The sequence below is a fragment of the Rhinolophus sinicus genome, chromosome 15 (genome assembly GCF_057876585.1).
Source record: "Rhinolophus sinicus isolate RSI-liver-muscle chromosome 15, RSI-T2T, whole genome shotgun sequence".
NCBI lineage: Eukaryota > Metazoa > Chordata > Mammalia > Chiroptera > Rhinolophidae > Rhinolophus > Rhinolophus sinicus.
The window spans coordinates 88,199,335-88,220,238 of NC_142515.1; the positions used below are offsets into that span (position 1 = coordinate 88,199,335).

General features: G+C 48.6%; 1 protein-coding gene across 4 annotated transcripts; it reads left to right on the forward strand.

Annotated features, from left to right (window-relative positions):
* Nucleotides 1-689: 689 nt before the first annotated feature.
* On the forward strand, nt 690-18,960 carry LOC109454198 (uncharacterized). Of its 4 annotated transcripts, none has more exons than XM_088792453.1 (12): nt 690-789; nt 3,860-3,903; nt 4,915-5,038; nt 5,475-5,570; nt 6,816-6,898; nt 10,001-10,117; nt 11,227-11,314; nt 14,809-14,888; nt 15,513-15,639; nt 16,049-16,144; nt 16,891-16,967; nt 17,448-18,960. In XM_088792453.1, the coding sequence occupies exons 2-12, from the start codon at nt 3,865-3,867 to the stop codon at nt 18,561-18,563; spliced, it is 2,043 nt and encodes a 680-aa protein (XP_088648579.1). In that variant the 5' UTR covers nt 690-789; nt 3,860-3,864; the 3' UTR covers nt 18,564-18,960. The 4 variants fall into 4 exon arrangements, with proteins under 4 accessions (XP_088648579.1, XP_088648580.1, XP_074194388.2 ...); XM_088792454.1 differs by having other exon boundaries at nt 691-789; nt 5,510-5,570; XM_074338287.2 differs by lacking the exons at nt 690-789; nt 3,860-3,903 and having other exon boundaries at nt 4,860-5,038; nt 16,046-16,144.
* Nucleotides 18,961-20,904: the final 1,944 nt, after the last annotated feature.

Genomic DNA, 20,904 nt, shown 5'->3' on the forward strand with positions numbered 1-20,904 from the left:
GGCTTGCATTACAACATCAGGACAGCTACTATGTCACAAGGGATATAAATTTTTCAGCTCCCTTACAATCTTTATTTTAAATAAGATTAATTGGGGTGACAACGGTTAATAAAATTACATAGGTTTTAAGTGTACAATTCTATAATACATCATCTATATACCACATAGTGTGCTCACTACCCAGAGTCAGTTCTCCTTCCGTCACCACATATTTGACCCCCTTTATCCGCTGCTCCATTATAATCTTATGGGACCATGGTAAATGAGGTCCTCAGTTAACTGACAGATCCTCATGCAGCACGTGACTGTATACAAACCTATTTTTAAAGAAAATTATTAAGATTTAAAAATAAATGTTACCCAGGATATGTTTTTTTTAGGGGACTGGATTAAACGAAAGGAGAAAGGTGGAGGTCGGAGAGGGGGCAGGAAGGTTAAACATGGCAGTCCCAACGTGCCAGCGAGGCCCCGCCCTCCCTCGCCCCCCAAGCCCAGGACCCGCTCTAATTCCCACCCTTTGGACCTAAGCTTCGCCCCCAGCCTTAAGCATCTGGCAAAGACCCCGTCTCCCAACCCCACTCTCCAGGTCCTTCCGAACCAACTCCAAAGCCTGACTCTAGGGAAGAAACTAGAACTGCTCCTCTGAGATTGGATGATCAGAGCCCAGGCCACTTCCGCTTCCGGCGCCCCAGACCAGAGCGGAAGTGCACAGCGGAGGCGGCGGCGGGCGGTGTCCCTGCAGGGTGCTCACGGCCTGCTGCGGTGGGAGTGTCTCCCCGCGGTTTGCAGGTGCGGCTCAGCCCCTGGGGAGGGCGGGGAGGGCAGAGAGGGGCCTTACGACCTAGGGTGGCCTCCCCCGCCGACGTGCTTTCTCCCGGCGGTCGCCCTGGTTCCGGGGTTGGGCGCGCACAGCTCGGCCTCGCCGCCGTGCCCCCCACCCCTGCGGCCCTACCTCGTCCTCAGGTAGCCCCGCTCCGGGCCGGCGGGACTGCCATTCATCCATCGGAATCACGAAGTGCACTCCAGGTCCTGCACCTCAGGAATGGTGACACCGGCCAGCCCCAGCCCTCACCCATCCTCCTCGATTTGTAGGGCCGGACCCTCGCGCCCTTATGCAACATAACTGTTTATAAGCAACTCACGTTTTGTTTACTATGGCATTTCATACGATCGGGCTTTGTAATGGAAAAGTTAGGTCTGAGTCTACGTGTGCTAATTGGTTTGAATGACTTGTCAAGTAAATTTAAAAAGTGGAATGCACCCTCTATCAAGGGATGAATTAGATGACAAGACTTTTTTTTTTTTTTTTGGTGACTGACAATTTGCAGTTTCTAAGCTTAGGACCTGTTTACTTAGCTTTCGTTACGTTTTCCTTTTCCTTTCATTTCTCTTTTTCTTTCTTTTAAAACTGCTTTCAATTTGTTACTTTTATTTTGTGAGTATCAGTTTTTTTCACTGTCAGGTGAGGGTGTCTTAAGAAAAGCTATTTCTCAGTTACCTCACAAGTCTATCAAGGAAAAGTAAGACTCTTCAGTGCTTTGCACGTTGGCTGCGTTACCACAAGCATGTAAATCGCCGCAAAGCTTCAAAACATAGGGGCCTCCCGGAAAAAGATGACGTATATAGCTTTGTTAGTACTGGGAATTGAAATTGAGTTGAGTTGGCCATAAATGGGATGTCTGTCTGTCTGTCTGTCTGTCTGTATTTATTTATTTATTAAGTAAGGTCAAAGTTCACTGTACTGAAAAATGAGGACAAAATTCTGGAGGAAAATTAAACAGCAGATTTCAGTTTTATGAGTGAGATGTTTGTTTTCAAAAGAAATACATGTAACACCTTGCCTTTCTAGAAAGGATTAATGTTTCTTCAAGACATCTGAAATCTGTTGTGGATTATGTTATATGAACAGGCACTTTAAGTCATTTTATATTTATTTTTGTGTTGTTACATCGTTTTGTGTGCCTGTGCGTGCAGGCACATGCCTTCTTAGGCTAGCTATACTGAATTGTTCTTTGGGAGTGTGATATTTGGCACATTTCACTGTGTGTTGCCTTGGATGGACTGGGCCCCACACAGGGGGAAACAATGCCACCAGAATAGATGCAGTGCTTGTGTTTGTGTAGTTTTTATTCTATCTGGGAAGGCATTTTAAATTAATCATGACAAGGGTAGTACGGAAACATGGAACAGGAGAACTTGGGGAGGAAGTCAGGAAAGACATCTTAAAAGGGTCCCATGTTTGAACCTAAAAGATGAGTTGTATGTAGCTAGACAGGGGTTTGGGCTGTGGAGTAGAGATGTGAGAGACCGTTCCAGATGTACAATCCCTCAGGTAGGACAGAGCCTGGTGGTTCCAGGAGCAGAAAAAAGACAGGGAAAGCTAGAGGAAACAGTGCTGAATGGATGAGCCAGGTTAGAGAGGAAAGAATGGCCCTGAAGGTCATGGTAAACTTTGGACTTTGTTCTAAGGCCACTGGGAAACCACTGAGTCAAGACTTTTAAGTAGGGTGGTGGCGTGATTTTGTCTGTGATTTAGACAGAACCGGCTCCTGGATTGAGCATGGAGTTTGGGATGGACAAGAATGAATGCAGAGTCCATATCTATATAGGAGCTTGGATAAGTTTAGGACTCTGGTGATAGTAGTTGAGTCTTGATGGTAATTGTGAAATTGGAAAAGATGCAATGTTTGAGACACGTGTAGGAGGCAGAATTTACAATTTGGTGATTGATTTATTCTCTACTACCTGATATAGAGCAGGTGTAGGCAAACGTTGGCCCATGGCTTTCTGAGCCAATGCTCGTTTCTATAAATTGTTTTATTGGAACACTTTTTTTTTTTTTAAATGTGTTCTCTATGGCTGTTTTTGTACTACAACTGCAATTAAATAGTTGCTATAGACTTCATCTGCCCCATTAATCCTAAGATAGTTACTATCTGGCCTTTAAAAGAAAAAGTTTGCCAACCCCTAATATATAAAGTACTTAGAATGTATCAGGTGCTGTGCTGATGGCAGGATTTGGGGTCCTGAAAAAAGTGGACGCAGGCTGTCGTGCGGGGAGTCATGCGGGGTCTCTGCTCCCGCTCCCTGCACAAGAACACAGGTGTCGTGCGGGGCGGCCTGCGGGGTCTCTGCTCCTGCTCCCCACATAAGAATGCAGGATATGGCCAGGCCCAAAAGGAACACCCACGGAGCCATAGGTAGGGAAGTCATACCACTGTGGTCTCACTGGAGGCTGGGTTCACAGGATGTGCGACCTGCTGTCTGCTTTTCTGCCAACCGACCGACGACTCTCCTCCACTCTCCTCGACTCTGCTCTTCTCCCCTCCGTAGCCGCAGCAGTTATATTAGTGGCCAGTGGCTCAATGGTTACAGCTGACGGCCAACCAGCCACAGCTGACGGCCATCTACCACCCGAGCCAGCACCCCTCCATATGAGGCCGAGAGCCTGGAAACTGCTCTTTGGGGCTCTGTTCCCACACAGGTCTATACTTAATTTTTACATCACGGTTGGAGAGACAGAGGCAAAATCACCTAAACAAATAAATATAAAAATCACAACTTGATAAGGGCAGGGGAGGAAAAGTAGAGGGTGTTGGAGGTATCTTGAGGGAATATAAGAAGAATAATGATCCTTTTCTTAGGTGAGAGGAGGTCGTAGACGTGATCCGGTCCCGTGGCCTGAAAAGTGGTACGGGGGCCCTGGACATTGCTTACTAAGATACATTCCCTGTAAGGCTTTTTCGCTTGGTCACCACAATGGCGGCCCACAAAAATGGAATTATCTGGGTCAAACCCTTGTTTGGTGCTCTGCTTTTACTATCACTCCTTCTTATACTTCGTTTCTCTTTTATTGCAGAGAAGATGCCTGCTGAGACCTTAAACCCTGGCACTGGGGTCATGGTGAGGGGTTGGGGAGTCTGGATGGTGGAGGGGGGATAATTATGTACTTTGAGCCCTATGCCCTGTCTCCTTGCCATCAGCTGAGGAAGAAAGGGGCAGGGAAGTGTGGAGCATCTTCTCCCGTGCCCCAGGGGACCTGGAGCATGACCTCTGGAGGGAACTGGCTTGGGAGGAGGGTCCCCACAGAGACCCTGGGGTCCTGTGCCTAATTCCGGAGTCTGACCGAAGAGTGGGGCTCATTTAGAGCTGGCAGCAGAGCTCCTCCAGGGCCATCCCTGCTCTCTCTTGTAAGACTTACCCTAAACACATGTGGCTGTAGGAATTTAAATTTAAACTCATTAAAATCCAGTAAAACTAAAAATTCAGTTTCTCAGTCACCTGAGCCACATTTCTCAAGTGCCCAGTAGCCACACATGCGGTGGCCACCCTTTTGGCAAGTGCAGGCGTAGGACATTCCCATCCTCCCAGAGAGCTCTACTGGGCAGTGCTGCTCTAGAAAACCCTGAAATTACAATGCCATTTCTCAGGGGCAACAGAAGTCCTATTTTAACAGGCATAAAAGATTACTACATGCTTATAGAAGTCTAGGGACGGCATGAAAATTAAGCGATCAAACCCAAACTTCTCATGCCTTAAATAAGGAAAAACTCTCTAGGCTGAGAAGTCCAGGCTCTGCTGTCACTGGTCAGTGAAGTGACAAAGAAAGCCACGACTTATACTTCCGGATTTGTCCAAATGTTAAAAGAACCATAAATGTTTTGGGCTTGACAGGCAACTACTAGATTCTGCCTTTGCAGCACAAAAACAGTCATGGAGACAGGTACACAAATGGGCATGGCTGTGTGCCAATAAAACTTTGTTTACAAAAACCAGTGGCCCCGGGCTTTGCTGAGCCCGGGACTGGAGAGAGCTCCCTGTCTGAATGTTCTTGCGCTGGGTTTCCCTTCCGCAGTCGTCCTGCTGAGCGGTGGGGTGGTCCTCGCTGAGCCAGTATATGTGTCTGCCTCTTAGGAATCAGTCACCTTCGAGGATGTGGCGGTGAGGCTCATCCAGGACTGGGCGTTGCTGGACGGTGCTCGGAGGAACCTGAGCAGACACGGGATGCTGGACAACTGCAGGACGCTGGCTCCCGGGGGTAAGGCTGGCACCACTCCAGCCCTTCTTGTACGTAGATGCGAAACGCTTCAGGGCCTGTCACATGACCACAAAGGTCTGGTGTGGGCCTGGTGGGGTTTACGGTTCACCGGTTTTGTAATGGAGCTCCATCTGTTGCACTGACTGCATTCTCTCCATAGTCAGGACCTGTGTGGGTCTCACTGACTTTGGTCTTGGACTTTAGGGCCTAGATAACCTGAGCCCTGGGGCAGAGAGGAGGGCGTTTGTGGTGTGGGCCCTTGTGAATGAGCTTCACTGAGTTCATTAGAGATTGGGTGTGCTCACTTGGCCACCGTTGTACTGGCCCAGCGTCATGAGCTGAAGTCCACGTGGAAGCTGGGTGGCTGGTGGGGAATCATTTGTTTTCCTCTGCAAGTCCTCCCTCCCTCAGCACGTGTGTCTTTCTCCATGAGCAGGGTCTCCACCATGCAAACCCAGGCTTGTTTCCCAGGTGGGGCCAAGAGAAGAGCAGAGGGCAGCAGAACGAGGCATTCTCCGTGCCATGGGTGTGGGTGAGTACCGGGGGCGCCAGGCGCAGGGATCTTGTGACCCCCCCATCAGAGGGGCTGCTAGCTGGGAAGGGTCAGTCTGACAGCATTTTAAAGGCTCTCTTCTGAGGGGAAAGAAGGCTATTTGGGGTGCGGTTTCTCAGGTGAGTTGCTTTAGCTTTTCTTCTGTTTTCACATTCTAGCTCCTCTTATACTTACCGTTGGTCTCAAAACAAGATATGTTCCAATTTCTCTGTTTTGAAAAAATTTGAATTATTCACATACCATAAAATTCTACCTTTTAAAGTGTGCAATTCATTGGCTTTTAGTATATTCACAAAATTGTGCAACCGTCACCACCATAACTCCAGAACATTTCTGTCACCTCAGAATGAAACCCCATTCTCATGAGCAGTCACTCCTCATTCTCCCCTCCCCCCAGGCCCGGCAACCCCCAGTCTGCTTTCTGTCTCTCTGGATTTGCCTGTTCTGGACATTTCAGATCAATGGGATCATATAACATGTGACCTTTGGTATCTGTCATCTTTCAGCATAATGTTTTTGAGGTGCATTCATGTTGTAGTGTGTGTCAGTGCTTCATTCTTTTCAAGGCTGAGTACTATTCCGCTGTGTGGAAGGACCACGTTTTGTTTATGTCTGTTGACGGACAGTCTGGTTGTTTCTACTTTTGCATGATTGTGAATAGTGCTGTTGTGAACATTCGTGTACAAAATTCCATATGGACACTTTTTCAGTTCTCTCGGGTATACACTTAGAAGTCGAGTTCTGGAGCATATGGTAACCCAATGTTTAACTTTCGAGGAACCACCAAACTACTTTCTAAAAACAGGTGCACCAGTTTATGTTCCCACCAGCAGTGGACATGGGTTCCGATTTCTCCATATCCTTACCCACACGTTTATCCAGTTCCTCTTTAAGTTGAACATTTCTGTGTGTGTTCTTTGTCTAATTGCTTCTTACTTATTTCTCTAATAACTCTCTTTCTGGCAACAGCAGTCTCACTCCCCATAGAATCTTTTGCTTGGAAAAAGAGCCTCTCGTTTCCACTTGTTCCTGTCACTTCCAAAATCCACACACAGCTCTACTCTTTAGAGTCTCACTTTACTCACTGATGCCTTCTTCCCTTTCAGTGCCTTTCCAAGTTTAGGGTCAATATATTTTTTGAAAAAGCCTATTTTTTGTGTGTGTCGATTTCATACCACTATTTCTTTCTGAAAGAAGTTTCTCCCCCACCCCAATTCATTTTAGACTGGGAATCTGAACCAAAACCCAAAGAGTCTATTCCTGTGCAGGATATTTTGGAGGAAAATTCGTCCTATGATTTGCAAATGGTAAGATTCACGGCGGGTGATCTTCATTGGAGAATTTGAGGAATATTATGTGACTTGGAAATGTACCCCAAGGCCAGGAAGCCATTTGAGCCAGGGCATTCCACTAGGGCACCCCCCAGTGTCTGAGAGGACACTGTGTCTGTAACTGTGAGTATGACTATTTACGTAGTCTGTGACTCATAAGTTTGGGTAAACTCTGCCTGTTGTTCAAGACTTTCTTTCTAGAAGGTTCCCCCAAGTAAGCATTTCTATCAATGCGACTCAGACATTGATTGTGTGAAATGTGACTTATTCTGCAACAATCATAAGAGACATACTGTCTGTTAGGGACGCCCCAGGAAAGTTAAGAATGTGGGAAAACCTGGTGGTGGAGCCTACGACATCCTCGAAGAACTTGACCTGTGTTAAAAAGGTGCGCCTCTGAAAAGCCTGAAGATGTGCCTCTGACGGGCACATTCCCTGGGCGCGGCATGGATGTCACGGATGTTGGCGAGCTTTTCGTCCTCACTCGCCCCTTGTCGGGAGAGCAAACTCTGCCTGGAGAGAAGGCCCCAATATTTTAACTGCAGTGGGAAAGGCTTCTGAAGGAACTGTAACCATAACTGGATCAAGAGAACCCATAGGAGAGAGGGCCACTCTGATTATAAAGAACATGGGAAAGTTGTCAGGGATCCCTCCCCACTTAGGAGACAAGTCGAGACCCCCAGACTGGAAAGAAGCCCTTTTCAAAGTGGGGGGAAAGCCTTTAGCACCAGCCCGCACATTACAGTGCACGAGGAGATACACACAGAGCCCTTCTGTCCCCGCTTTGACCCTGAGTTCTCATCTCCCCAATCTATAGGAGCTTCCAAGGTTTGACTTCCCATTCTTGGGGATTTTGAGGGTTAGGGTTTGGATAGGGGGACATACCCTCTGGGCTGGGCCTGCTTATCCTGGAGCCACTGAGATCTCTGGGCTCCCTCAGTCTGCACCCCTCCACGTCTGTCATGGATGGTGTTGGCCTCAGAGCGGCAGAGATGCTGGGCCAGTGGACGGCGTGGTGTGGCCCACGTTGTAGAGACCTCTGTTCCATTCCTTCGTCCTGAGCAGGGGAGCTTCAGCCCTGCCTTACCTGGTGTGGGCTTCGGGGCAGCCAAAACCCTCGCCCCTGCACGGTCTGCAACAGACCCCAGGGCAGCTGAGTCCCTCCTCCTCCCCAGGTCCTCATGGTCCTTGGTTTACACTTGCTTAGGCAGAGGGTGTCTTCCAGTAGCTGCTTGGGGAAGGGCATGTGGTTTTCAAGAGCTTGAGATCTGCAAATGTGTTATTGAAGCTGCTGAATTGCTGGGGCCTCATCTGATGTGATCAGAGCGGTAACCCTGTTACAGAGCACGCTGTGTGTCAGTGTACAGCCCTCAGTTAACGCTTGTTGAACGAAGGAATGAGCAGGTGGGTGCTGGGGAAGGCATCTCCAGGCCCCACCTGTGTCCATGTCTAGATCAGCAGATGGACTGTGAGAGGGAGGGAGGGAGGATGAGCCTCGAGAGGACCCCCTCTCCAGTTTCTGTGCCTCTTCCCTCAGTATGGGGCTCCAGCACTTTCCACAGAACTCCGCTCCAGCTCAGTAGTGAACACCAAGTGTGGGAGAGAAGGGGCCTCTCCTGTATCCGAGCCCCAGGAAACAGGTGGTCACAGAATGTTCTGAGTGGCCACAGGAAATCTGCTTCCAGACACGTGTGGAAGAGAAACTGAGCATTTCATCCCTGAAGACGCACATCTGCAAAGTGGTAGAGCTGGACTTGGCGCTGGCAGTTGAATCCAGGCCTAGCTCCTGAGACTAGTGTCTTAGCCACCAAGATCTGCCTGAGGTCACATGACCTACCACTTGTTTGATGGTGTTGACCCTTTCTCTGGCCCTTCTGGGCCATTACAGGTGTCACTGAGCCTTGTTCCAATCACTGAGGCCCCCAATGGCAGTTCTGAGGCCTCCCTGTCATGTGGGAGTATGTGCTGGTGGCCAGGGACAGACCAAGGCCCTATGTCCTCCCCCCTCATGGTCAGCTAGGCCAGGGGAGGGGCAGGCACATAGGTAGCTGGGAATTGCTCTTAGAAGAGCCCCAAAGGAGACTGAGAATGGGTGTCTCCAGGCTTTGCCTTCCTACGCCACCTCTTCTCCACAACACCTGGTTCTTAGCAGCTGCGGTTTCACAGCCCTGTTCTCTGCCGGACCCACAGTGTCCACACTAGCAGTGTTCGGGAAGTGTGTGCCGGACAAACAGGCTGAACTCCTCAGAACCTTTTTTTCAAGAAGAGTGATCTGTGTCAAAATTACTTTGATGAAAACATTTGTCTCAAAATACACCCACGGGGTTTTAATTTATGGAGGTGACTGAGTGACGACACAGGCAGTGCCACAGAAAGATTTTTTTGACTTAAGTTTCTTGAGAGCAGAAGGCTTGTCATGACACATGGGTGCACACAGGGCAAGTGTTAGGGTCAGTCAGGGGGCAGAAAGGGATGAGGGAAGAGTCTAGGTCAGAGCCTTTACTGGGATTTTCACAGGGCAGGATAAACAGGATTGGCGAGTGTGAATAATTCTGGGGGGCCTTGGGCACAGGAGCTGTCCCTGGTTGTGTGGTACCTGGCCTGGGTGACTTAGGATGGGCGTGTATTGCCTTGTGTGATGTGGCTAAGGAGGTGGTTCAGAGGATGGGTTCTGGATGGCAGGGGAGACGTAAACAACTGGAGCCAATAGCTTGGCCCTGTGATTGACGGATGCCAAAGGGACAAGTACAGAATCGAAGAAAACAGACCAGTGTTCACATTCAGAACCAAGGGCTCCCAAACTTTCTGTGCTCAAACATCCTGCAGTGCCTCTAAGGGCTGTGGCCTAACTTCCAGCCAGGGCCCCCCAGAACCAGAAAGGGGCCAGGTCCATTGTGATCTGTCCTTGGAGCCCCTTGGTGGTGGCTAGCAGTGGAGCAAACAGTCACCAGGTCTGAAACTGCCAGACCTGTGTGCCCCGTCTTCTGATGGCACTACCCCAAAACCGAGGGTCTCTGAGCTGAGAACAGCCTCAGTGCCACCTGTGTCCTGCTCAGCATCCTCCGTGCCTTTTCCCAGGGGCCAGGGCTGGACCTCAGGATGCAGGGCAGGCCCATGACGGGAGAGAGGAGGATGCCCCCAACTCCAGAGGACCAGTCAGCTCTCCGGGAGTCGCCTTGGCCTTCTGGATACACAGTAAGCCTGGGAGGAGGTTTGCAGCGGGGACCCCAGCCAGTAAGGCCTGGGGTTCAGGATTTCTGTAAGTGAGGAGGCTGGAGGGGAGGCAGGAATCTAGGGCCCACTTTTGGGAACTGGGAACATGCTGGAGGCCCAGGCTTAGCTCTTGGTAGAAACTACTGAACAGGCCCTAGTGTTTCTGCATTGAAGGTGACAGGTGGCAGGGGCTGACACTCAGGCGCTGGCCCTGGCCCTGCCTCGTATGGTTCAGCCTTTCGTCCTCTGATCCAGCCACCCTCACACCCCCCAATCCCCTCGTCCATGGCCAGGAAACCTACAGGAATGAGTGGGTCCTGTGACCCGAGGGCTGGGTGAGGAGGGTCCGGGCTGAGTATCTGAGACGGACACTGTAAGGTGTGTTTTGAGCTCCACCTGGAGGAGAAGGGGCCTCCTCCCACCTGCTCTAGGGGCCTGTCCCTTCCCCGAGGGACCTGCCACGTTTACTTCCCGATCCGCCATCAAGTCCTATGCGCTCTGCCTTCAAACTATAACCTACATCTGACTGCTCCTCCTGTCCCCACTGCCCCTGCCCTGCCCAGAGCCACCGTTTGTTCTGTACCCTTGGGAATGCTGCTGCTTCCTCTGGGCCCACCCTGGACACAGGGGCCAGAGGCGCCCCTTAGAAGTACAAGTCAGGTCGGACACCTTTCCAGTAGAGGAGTGTTCCGATCCTTCCTCCACGAAAGGGCTTCCTTCCAGAAACAACTGCCTACCTCCCCTCATTTGCACAGGGCCATCTCCGCAGCCCCCCTCTGCCCCTCAGCCTGCTAGCACCCCCTGCGTGCTTTGCCGAGCTTTCCCCCACAGCTGGACGCTGTTCAGGGAAGGCCTACCCCACCTTGCACCCCTGTCCCCATCCCACCTTGGAGGTGTAGTTCTGTCGCAGTGATTAGCCTTGTCTTGAGGAATTGGGTAAATCTGGGCCGGTAAACAGGGCGTGTCCCCTCCTTTTATCAGTAGGTCCCCCAAAGCAGGGCCAATTATGCAAATTCAGTCTGAGTGAACAGGTGTGAGTGGATCCCATTGACCACTGTGTGACTCTAATCTGACCCTGTCGCTCTGTCCAGGGGCTGAAGGTGGCCGTGTGGATTCAGAGGGTGGCCACTCCTGAGCCTGCGCTGGGCCTCCCGGACCCGTGGGTGGCCGGGGATTCTGGTGAGTGAGTGCCGGATGGAATGGCCGCCAGAGGGCACTGCTGTCCTGTGGGGACTGGCATCTCCTGCCTTGGTTTCCTCTGACTGCAGACATTGCCTGGTACCATCAGGAGGGAAGACAGCGGCCTCTCTCATTATGTATTCACGGGGAAAGGCACTTTCACAGTCCTCAGATTTTTATTTTTATTTTTTCGGTTTCAGATCTTTCAGTTAAGAAAGAGCAGGCCCCATTCAGCTGTGGCAAAGGCCAGACCTCTCTTTGGGAGAGATTAAATTTTTTACTACACAGTTATGGCAATGCTGAAGATTACAGTTGAATTTACTATAAATGGTGCATGTTTTAATTGAGCTTTTAAAAAATGAAGGTTAAAAGGCACATTTCCTGAGAAGCAGGGGAAAATAATTAATTCTGGAGGACAAATAACTTTAATTGCAAGGCAGTTGTTTCCTTTTAGCTTGCCTTCTAGTGAGAATAATGAACTTTGTTTCTTAACAATATCACGCAGTCTTGCATCTGGAATCTGTATTATATCATTGACAGGAAGTAATCCTTTTGTGTTGCTCTTCTGTATGTTTTGTTGGTAGGCCTCTGGGCCAAGCACTGCCTTGTAGTACTCTGGAAGTACTTGGAGTACGCTCTGCTCTTGACGTGCTCTGTGACTGTCCTCCTGTGGTGTGGGGGGCACTGGGAAACCATCAGAGGCAAAACACTGCCCCCCTCCCCCGTGGAGCTCCCAGTCTGGCTGGGCAGTCAGGTGTTTAAATGGAGACCAGTGTGCGATGGGAGCGCGTAACTTGGGGACTTATCTTGGGGGTAGAGAGGAGTTCTCGGAAATCAAAGTTTAGACCAAGGTTTCTCAACTGCAGTGCTACTGACATTGGGGCCACATCATTCTCTGTTCTGGGGCCGTCTTCTGCCTCGTTAGCAGCATCTCAGGCCTCCATCCACTGGATGCCAGGACCCCGTTTCCCCAAAAATGAGACCTAGCCGGACAGTCAGCTCTAATGCGTCTTTTGGAGCAAAAATTAATGTAAGACCCGGTTTTGTTTTACTATAAGACTGGATATAATATAATGCCGGGTCTTATGTTAATTTTTGCTCCAAAAGACGCATAGAGCTGATTGTCTGGCTAGGTCTTATTCTCGGGGAAACACGGTAGCACCTCCCCTGTATTAGTGTGCTAGGGCTGCCATAACAAAGTACCACAGACCGGGCGGCTTAAACAACAGACATTTGTTTTCTCACAGTTTTGCGGGCCTGAAGTCTGAGCTCAGGGTGTGGGCGTGGCTGGTTTCCTCTGAGGGCCGTGATCTGTTCCAGGCCTCTCTCCTTGGCTTGTGGACAGCTGTGGTCTTTGTTTTCCCTCTGTACGTGTCTGTCCAAATTTCCTTTTCTTATAAGGACACCAGTCATATTGGATTAGGGCCCACCATAATGACCTCATTTTAATTTAATTACCTCTTTAAAGACCCTGTGTCCAATTGCAGTTATATTCTGAGAAACTGGGGTTAGGACTTCAATATACAAATTTTTGGAGGGACACAGTTTGGCCTATAACCGCCTCCTTCCCCCCAATCTTGATAACCAAAAAGTCTCCAGGTGCTATGGACTGTGCCTCCCCCTTCATATGTTGAAGCCCTAACCTCCCATGCAACTGTATTGGACATTGGTCCTTTAAGGAGGTGATTAGGGTTAAATGAGGTCATAAGGATGGAGCCCTGACCTAGTAGAACTGGTGTCATGTGAGGCCATAGTGAGAAGGTTGCCATCTACAGGCCAAAAAGAGGGTTCTCACCAGACGTGGCGCATGCTGGCATCCTGATCTTAGACTTACGGCCTCCAGAGCTGTGAGAAAATAGGTTTCTGTTGTTTTATTGCCCGCTAGTCTGTGGTATTTTGTGATGGCAGCCTGAGCTGATCAACTAAGACAGCAGACGTTGCCACATATCTCCTGGGGAACAAGCACTGGATTCGATCATAATTACGGTATAATTTAGCTTGGCCAGATGTAGGCCTGTTTGGAGAGGGTTTGGAGAGCGGATCTCAGCCCTAGGAACAGCATCTGTAAAATCCCTCAAGGGGACAGAGGGCTGTGGGCAGGGAGCAGAGGGAAGTGGGGAGGGGTGTGAGCTGACTGGAGAGCAAGTGGACTCCAGACCATGCAGGGCCTGGAAGTGTGGGAAAAGAACCCGGCCCATCTCCTAGGCTACCAGGAGCCAGGGGCGCATGTAGGTGAGTGGTGCCATGCACCTGTGGTTCTAACCTTGCAGCACCTGGGGCGAAGATGGACTTCAGGCAGGACATGAGTGGTGGGTGAAGGCGGTTAGGAATGGAATGGTGGCGGCCTAGACTTGGGGTGAGTGTGGAGTCGGTGTGGCAGGGGTCCCTAAGTCCACTCCCAGGTTTGGTGGCTCATAGAAGGCAGCATACAGCTGTGTGCGTGGCCATGGTTTGTAACAGGGAAAGGATACAAAGCAAAATCAACCAAGGGAAAAGGCGCATGGGTGAGGTCTGGAGGGAACCAGAATCCTTCCCTGCCTCACTTGATCTTAACTAATTACATCTGCAAAAACCCTATTTCCAAATAAGGTCACATTCTGAAGTACTGGGAGTTAGCACTTCCTCTTTTTTTGGGGGGAACACAATTCAACCCCTGACAGTCTGCTCTCTGCTCCCTGCCCGCCCACCAGTTTATGTCCTTCCCCCATGCAAAATACATTCAGGTGATCCCAGCATCCCCAAAGTTTCACCCATTTCAGCACTAACTCTAAGTCCAAAATCTCGTCAACTCAGAAAGTCCCAAATTTCATCATGTAAGTCATCTAAATCAGGTGTGGGTGAGACTCGGGGAAGGTCCATCTTGGGGGCAAAATTCTTCTCCATCTGTGAAGCTGTGAAACCAGAAACAAGGATTCTGATTCCAGAACACAATGATGGGAGGGGAATAGGGCAGACATTTCTGTTCCCAAAGGGAGGGAAAAAAGGGGTGCTAGGTCCCAAGCAAATTAGAAACCCACCTGTGCAAGTTCAAGGCCTGAGAATCATCCTGTCTCGAGCCTCTGTTCTCTGCCTGCCTGGTGGGTGCCCCACCTCTGCTCATGCTGGATATTCCATTCGCGTTCCGTTAGATAGGTAGGTGGAAATAGTGGAGCCGATGGTTGGGTGTGTGGGTCTGGAGTTCAGATGTGAGTCAGCCTAGGGTTTTGGTAGAGGTGGGAATTGACGCCCAGAGGGGCAGGTTGCCAGCTGCGGCAGAGAGTACTGAGGGAGAAGAGAAGAGGAAGGTCTGGGACATGGGGTTGCCAGCAAGAGGCATGACGGAAGAGGAGCTTCTATGAGACCAAGAAGGAGGCTGGGGGTGCAGGCACTTTGTGTGTCCCTGTGAGTGTGTGCATATGTGTGTGTGCACGTGTGGTCACTCACAATCAGAGTGGGCAGTCTTTGGTCTGCGAATGTGCTTACTGGGCCTCACAGCTCCCCCACTTCTCCTTTAGCTCTGCCTGCCCAGGACCCCGTGTGGCTCCAGGAGGAGAGCGTAGAGGAAGATCGGGGGGTGCTGACCACCTGTGTACAGGTAAGTAAGAAATCCTTGCTCTTCTTTCTTGCTTTGCCGCCTTGTCCCCTTCCCATGGCCTGGAGCTTCTCGACTCCACAGGGCAGGACTCCAGGATCCAGACTCTGGGTCTCTAGCAGGGTGGGGGACAGGCCAGACAATGACCCGAACCTCGCAGTCAGACCTTCCCCGGCCTGTTGAGTGCTGTGTTGTGCTGAGCGTCAGGAGGGAAAACAAAGCAAGGATGTGAACTGTCCTCGTCTCATATCCTTCACATCTCGCTGGAGCAAACACTGGTCATTTACCAAATATTTCTCTCTTGCCTGCTCAGGTCCGCTGTGGCCTGGGGCTGGAGGGGAATAAAACTGCAAGGGCTTCCTGGCTAGCTGTCAATAGCTAAGTCCTGTCATGAAGTTAAGGTCCTTTGATGCCACGCCTCTGGATGCTGTCCCTCAGGGAGGGAAGGGTAGAGAGGAGTTCTAGTCTGAGGCCTGAGCCAAGGGGTAGATTCTGAGGTGCCTTAGGGCCCTGTCTGAAAGGCCTCTGCACAGGGTGTCCATTCCCCAAGCCTGCCAGCCCACCACCATCGTCTTGTGTATTGGCAGGGGTGGCCCCTGGCTGAGTGGTAATGGGTGTGCATTGTAGGAACCAGTCACCTTCGCAGATGTGGCTGTGCTCTTCACCCCAGAAGAATGGATGTTTCTAGACTCTGCCCAGAGAAGCCTGTACAAAGACGTGATGCTGGAGAACTACAGGAACCTGGCCTCTGTGGGTAAGGCTGGCCTCATCGCTTCATCCATACACTTACGCAGCAAGTATGGGTTCCTGGAACTGTGCTGGTTTGGAAACAGGTGAAAAGACAGATGAATCCTGCCTTCATGGGGCTTTTAGTGTAGTGACTTGTAGAAATGAAGATCTGTCTGCTGCTTCTGGGCTTCTCAGATGTGTCCCTGAGCTAGGCCCTAGGTTTTGGGGACTGGAATGTTCTAGTGTCCTCTGGGACCCTGTGAGGGAGGTTGTACTTTGGTTCCTTAGTGAAAGAGCGCTGCTGTGCCCATCAAAATTTAGGCATACTTATTTCACTACTCCCATCCCTAGTGCCCCTAAAGTCTAAAGAATATGAACCCTGGTTTCATGGCAAGTGCAATCTGTTCACACCGTGAGTCTTTCCCCACAAGCAGGAGATCAACTATGCAAACCCAGCACGTTTTCCCATTTGGAGCAAAGAGAAGAGCTGTGGACCACCGGGAGAGGGATCTTCCCAGGAGCCTGTCTAGGTGAGCATCATGCAGATTGGGAGAGTGCCAGCTCTGATTGGTAAGATGAATGTTAGATTTGGAAAGTGTCAGAAAGGGCAACACTTTCAATGCCTTTAACAGAGAAGGTTGTTTGGTTGAGATCCCTTAGTGAGTTCCACCTTCTTTCGTTTTTCCCTTTCCTGTTTATCTCTAATACTTTACTCTGGTTTCATAGAATGATTTATCCTACCTCCTCTTCACATTTAGCATTTCCATGTGTATATTTCATCCAGTTCCTCCTCACTATAGGTTCTTATTTATCTATTTATTTAAATTTTATTTTTTTTTAAAGTTTATTGGGGTGATAGTGGTTAATAAAGTTTCATAAGTTTCAGGTGTACAATTCTGTAATACATCATTTATCTATCACATTGTGTGTTCACCACCCAGAGTCAGTTCTCCTTCCATCACCAGATAGTTGATCCCTTTTACCTGTTCTTGTTAATACTTTCTCTCAACATCAGTCCCAATCTTCATAGAATCTTTTTTTAGTAAATTATCTGCTACTTCTATCCTTTTTCCCGTGATTACATCACTCCTCACATAGCCAAATACCTTAAAATTGTCCTTTACTCTGATACACTCCTCCTTTTCACAATTTCTTCCCATATTTAAGATCAGTATTTAAAAAAAAATCCACATATGCTGAGCTTAGTTTTTTGGTCACCTTGATCCTGCAGTTTCCTTCTCTGCATGCTTAATTTTTTCCCCCCTCTTAATTGCAGAACCTCAACTTCAAACTCAAGAGTTAATTCTTAACCAAGATATTTTTGCGGAGATTCCATCCGATGCCGTGAAAAGGGTACGGTACACAAGGATTATTCTTGGTCCTCTCTAGTAGGAAAAGTATGGGATTGCTGTTGGTTAGAAAAACAGTACAAGAGGCCAGAGAGAGATTAAGGCAGCGGGTGCTCACCTAGGAGAAAGCAGTTTCTGGGAGAGAGTCTGTGAAGGGAGGAAGAACTTGAAACGTAGATCAAGACGTGTCTTCACAGAGTTCCCACCACTAACCGTGTTCATAAATGTGACATAGATGGTGCATTTGGAACTTATTTTAGCCTTAAATTATTCACAAAAAGTCTTTATCTAAGAAGCCCATGAAAGTAATGAAAATGATCTCTTTGTGGCAGTGCATCCACTTAGGGTAGAAATTGTCCAGACACGGGGAAAGGGGAAAGGCTTCAGCTGTAGAAATGTTTTGATCCTCTACACAACTTCCCTGGGGGTGAATGTCTATGGATGTAATAAAGTCTTTGGTCTTCACATTTTCCTCAATTGACAGGAGCAACCTCCAACTGGAGAAAAGCTCCACAGATATGATGAACTTGGGAAGCCTTTTAATAGCATCAAACAACTTTTTCAGTATGAGAAAATTCATGCTGGAGGCACCCCCTACGCATGCCAAGAGAGTGGGAAATCCTTGTTCCAGACCACTCACCTACTGGTGCGTGAGAAGATCCATAGTGGGGATAAAACCTATGCATGTGACAAATGTGAAAAATCCTTCAGATACAGCTCCGACCTTCTCAGGCACGAGAAGACCCATAACTCAGAGAAGACCCATACCTCAGAGAAGTGCTTTGAATGTCAGGAATGTAGGCATTCCTTCAAATACTCCACGAACCTGCGGCGCCACATGAGAACTCACACAGGAGAGAAACCCTTTGAATGTCGTCAGTGTGGGAAAACCTTCACGAGGAACTTTAACTTGATTTTGCACCAGAGAAACCACACGGGTGAGAAGCCCTACGGATGTAAGGACTGTGGGAAAGCTTTTAATCAGCCGTCCTCTCTGAGGAGCCATGTGAGAACTCACACTGGCGAAAAGCCCTTTGAGTGCAGTCAGTGCGGGAAAGCCTTCAGGGAGCACTCGTCACTGACGCGGCATCTGCGAACTCACACCAGAGAGAAACCATACGAATGTAACCAGTGTGGGAAACCCTTCCGGACGAGCAACCACCTGAACATGCACAAGAGGATCCACACAGGGGAGAAACTTCATGAGTGCACGACTTGTGGTCAGGTGTTGAGCCGTCTCTCAACCCTCAAGAGTCACATGCGAAACCACACGGGAGAGAAGCCCTTTGCGTGTCAGGAGTGTGGGCGAGCCTTTAGTGAGCCCTCATCCCTCAGAAAACACGCGAGGACCCACACCAGCAAGAAGCCCTACGTGTGTCAGGAATGCGGGCGAGCCTTTGGTCAGTCTTCATACCTCATCGTACACATGAGAACCCACAGTGCAAGGAAACCCTATGAATGTAATCAGTGTGAGAAAGCCTTCAGACACAGCTCTTCACTCACCGTGCACAAAAGAAGTCATGCCAGGACAGAGAACGTTAGGAATGGCATCCTGCCGTTATCAGTGTCCCATTCATATGGTGGGCTGCTCGCTAATTAACTTCCAATTTGGAAAGAGAAACATTCGGGCCTATAATCATCTCTCATAGTACTCGTTGAGCTACATCACGTTTGAATGTAATTTCATTTTCATTTGATTCTAAATATTGTCTTAGTTTCCATTATCACTAAATCTTTGACACACGGCTTATTTGGAATTAGATTTTTAAATAACTGTATATGGTTATGGTTTTGTAGAGGCATAATTACTTACAGTGGAATACATAAATCTTACGAGTTGGAAGAGTTTGACAGATGTATATATATACGCAACCAGCACCCCACTCAAAATACAGAACATTTCTGTCATTCTGGAAAGTTCCTGCATGTATGTATCTGGGTGTTTTTCAGTTGCCTTTTTGTTGCTAATTTCTAATTTAATTAAATTTCGAGCAGAGTATGTGGTTTTTGTGTCATTGAATCTTAGGTATTTTCTTTTGAGATTTGCTTTTAGGTCTAGTGTGGTGCATCCTGCTAGTTACCTACCCAAGCTGCACCTTCTTCCTTACAATGGAACCTAGGGGTTTGTTCTGATTGGTAATGTACACTGTGAAAAAACCTCCATCTCCCAGTCCTGGCAGTTAGGGGAGGCCATGTCCCCCAGTTCTGGTTAGTGTGAGAAGTTGTTGGATGTGACTCCTGGTGAGGATGTTGGAAAGAAGTGGTTTCATTTAGACATTCCCTCTTCTTGCCGTTTGTACCAGCAGACACGAGGAGCCATCCTGTGACCATGAGAGTGGCCAGAAGTCACAGTCGTTCTAGTTTCCTAGTTTGTGTCTTTGTGTGTCTGCGCCAGCCCTGGACTGTTTGTTTCTGGAGATCTTGTTACATGAAAAAGATGCATTTCTTACTGGTTTTTAGCTGTTCTCACAGGATTCTGTTTTTGTGTTTTGAAAATTCTTTTTGCTGAGCATAACAAACATATGTAAAAGTTCATAAATCTTAGTGCATACCTTGATGAATTTTATGTATGTCTGTACCACCCACATCAAGATATAAAATATTTTATCTCCCGGAAGGTTCCCGTGGGCCCTACCCCCACTCAATGAGCCCCATCCCTAGAGGTAGCCAGTATTCTGACTTCCATCACCATAGATTTGTTTTACCTGCTCATAGAAATGAAACCACACAGTATGCACTCTTGTGTCTGTTTTTTTCACTTAATATAATGTCTGTGAAATGTATCTTTGTTGTAATACCATTTAAAAAATTGCTGTGTAATAGTCCATCATCTGAATATACCAGAATTTAAAAAGTCTATTCTGCTTACAGACATTTGGGTTCTTTCCAGGTTTGGCTGTTATGAATGAAGTTGCTGTGACTGTTCTGGTGCAAGTCTTACTGTGACATGTTCTCATTTCTCCTGGGAATAAACCTAGGCATGGAACTGCTGGGTCCCTGGGGAGGCGTATCTTTAGCTTCAGTAGATATTGCCACACAGTTTTCCAAAGTGGTTAAAACAATTTATACTTCTGTCATCAACGAATGAAGGTTTCATTTGCTGTACATCCTTGACAACACTTGCTACTGTCAATTGAATTTTAGCTACATTAGCGCGTAAGTGGTTTCTTGTGTTCTCATTCGCATTTTTTGGTGAATAATGATGTGGTAGGTGGTTGCCACAATTTCTCTCATCCCTCTGTGGACATCTCTTTTCAGTGTGACTTTTCTGCTGCCATCAGGAGGTGGGGTTTATTTCTCTACCCCTTGAAGATGAGCTTGATCACATGACTTTTTTTTGGCCAATGCAGCATTATCAAACATGACGAAGCAGAGATTTGAAAAACACATGTTGGGGTTTGCCCTCTTTTAGCTGTGGTTAGACTCTTGAGAGCAAAGCACCAAACACCAGACGTGTGAGTTAGGTCACCTTAGACCATCTGGCCCCAAGCAAGTGACCAGGTGACTGAAGTTGTACGAGTGACCGTAGGTGAGGCCGGCAGAACTGCCCAGCTGAGTTCAGCTCAAATTGCTGACTCACATAATTATGAGCACATGAGGTGGTTATGTAGGAATAGACAAGTGACACACGTCATCTGGTATCAGAAAGAGGAAGCTGCTGTAACAAAAACTTAAAATGTGGCATTGACTTTGGAACTTGGCAGCTGGACAACAGCTGAAAGGGGGTGAAGGACCTGAAAACCTCCTGAAAACGGTGAAGAAACTTACTAGAGGTTGGGAAAAGACTACGTAGTAGGGAAACCATTGACAAAATGTGTGTGGTAACTTGGAAGGTAGAACGTGTACTTGATGAACTTGTGGATCTGGCCGAGGAGGGAGGCGTTCTCCCCCCTCTCGTCCCACCCCAGTCTTCCTCAGGAGCGCCTGCTGGTGTTCCAAGA

What these genes read in the sequence shown, in the direction of transcription:
- LOC109454198 (XM_088792453.1), top strand. Translation starts at nt 3,865, where the DNA reads ATGCCTGCTGAGACCTTAAACCCTGGCACTGGGGTCATG. An exon ending in TGCTGACCACCTGTGTACAG is followed by an intron (nt 14,889 to 15,512) that starts GTAAGTAAGAAA and finishes TGTGCATTGTAG; the next exon opens with GAACCAGTCACCTTCGCAGA. An exon ending in CTTCCCAGGAGCCTGTCTAG is followed by an intron (nt 16,145 to 16,890) that starts GTGAGCATCATG and finishes TCTTAATTGCAG; the next exon opens with AACCTCAACTTCAAACTCAA.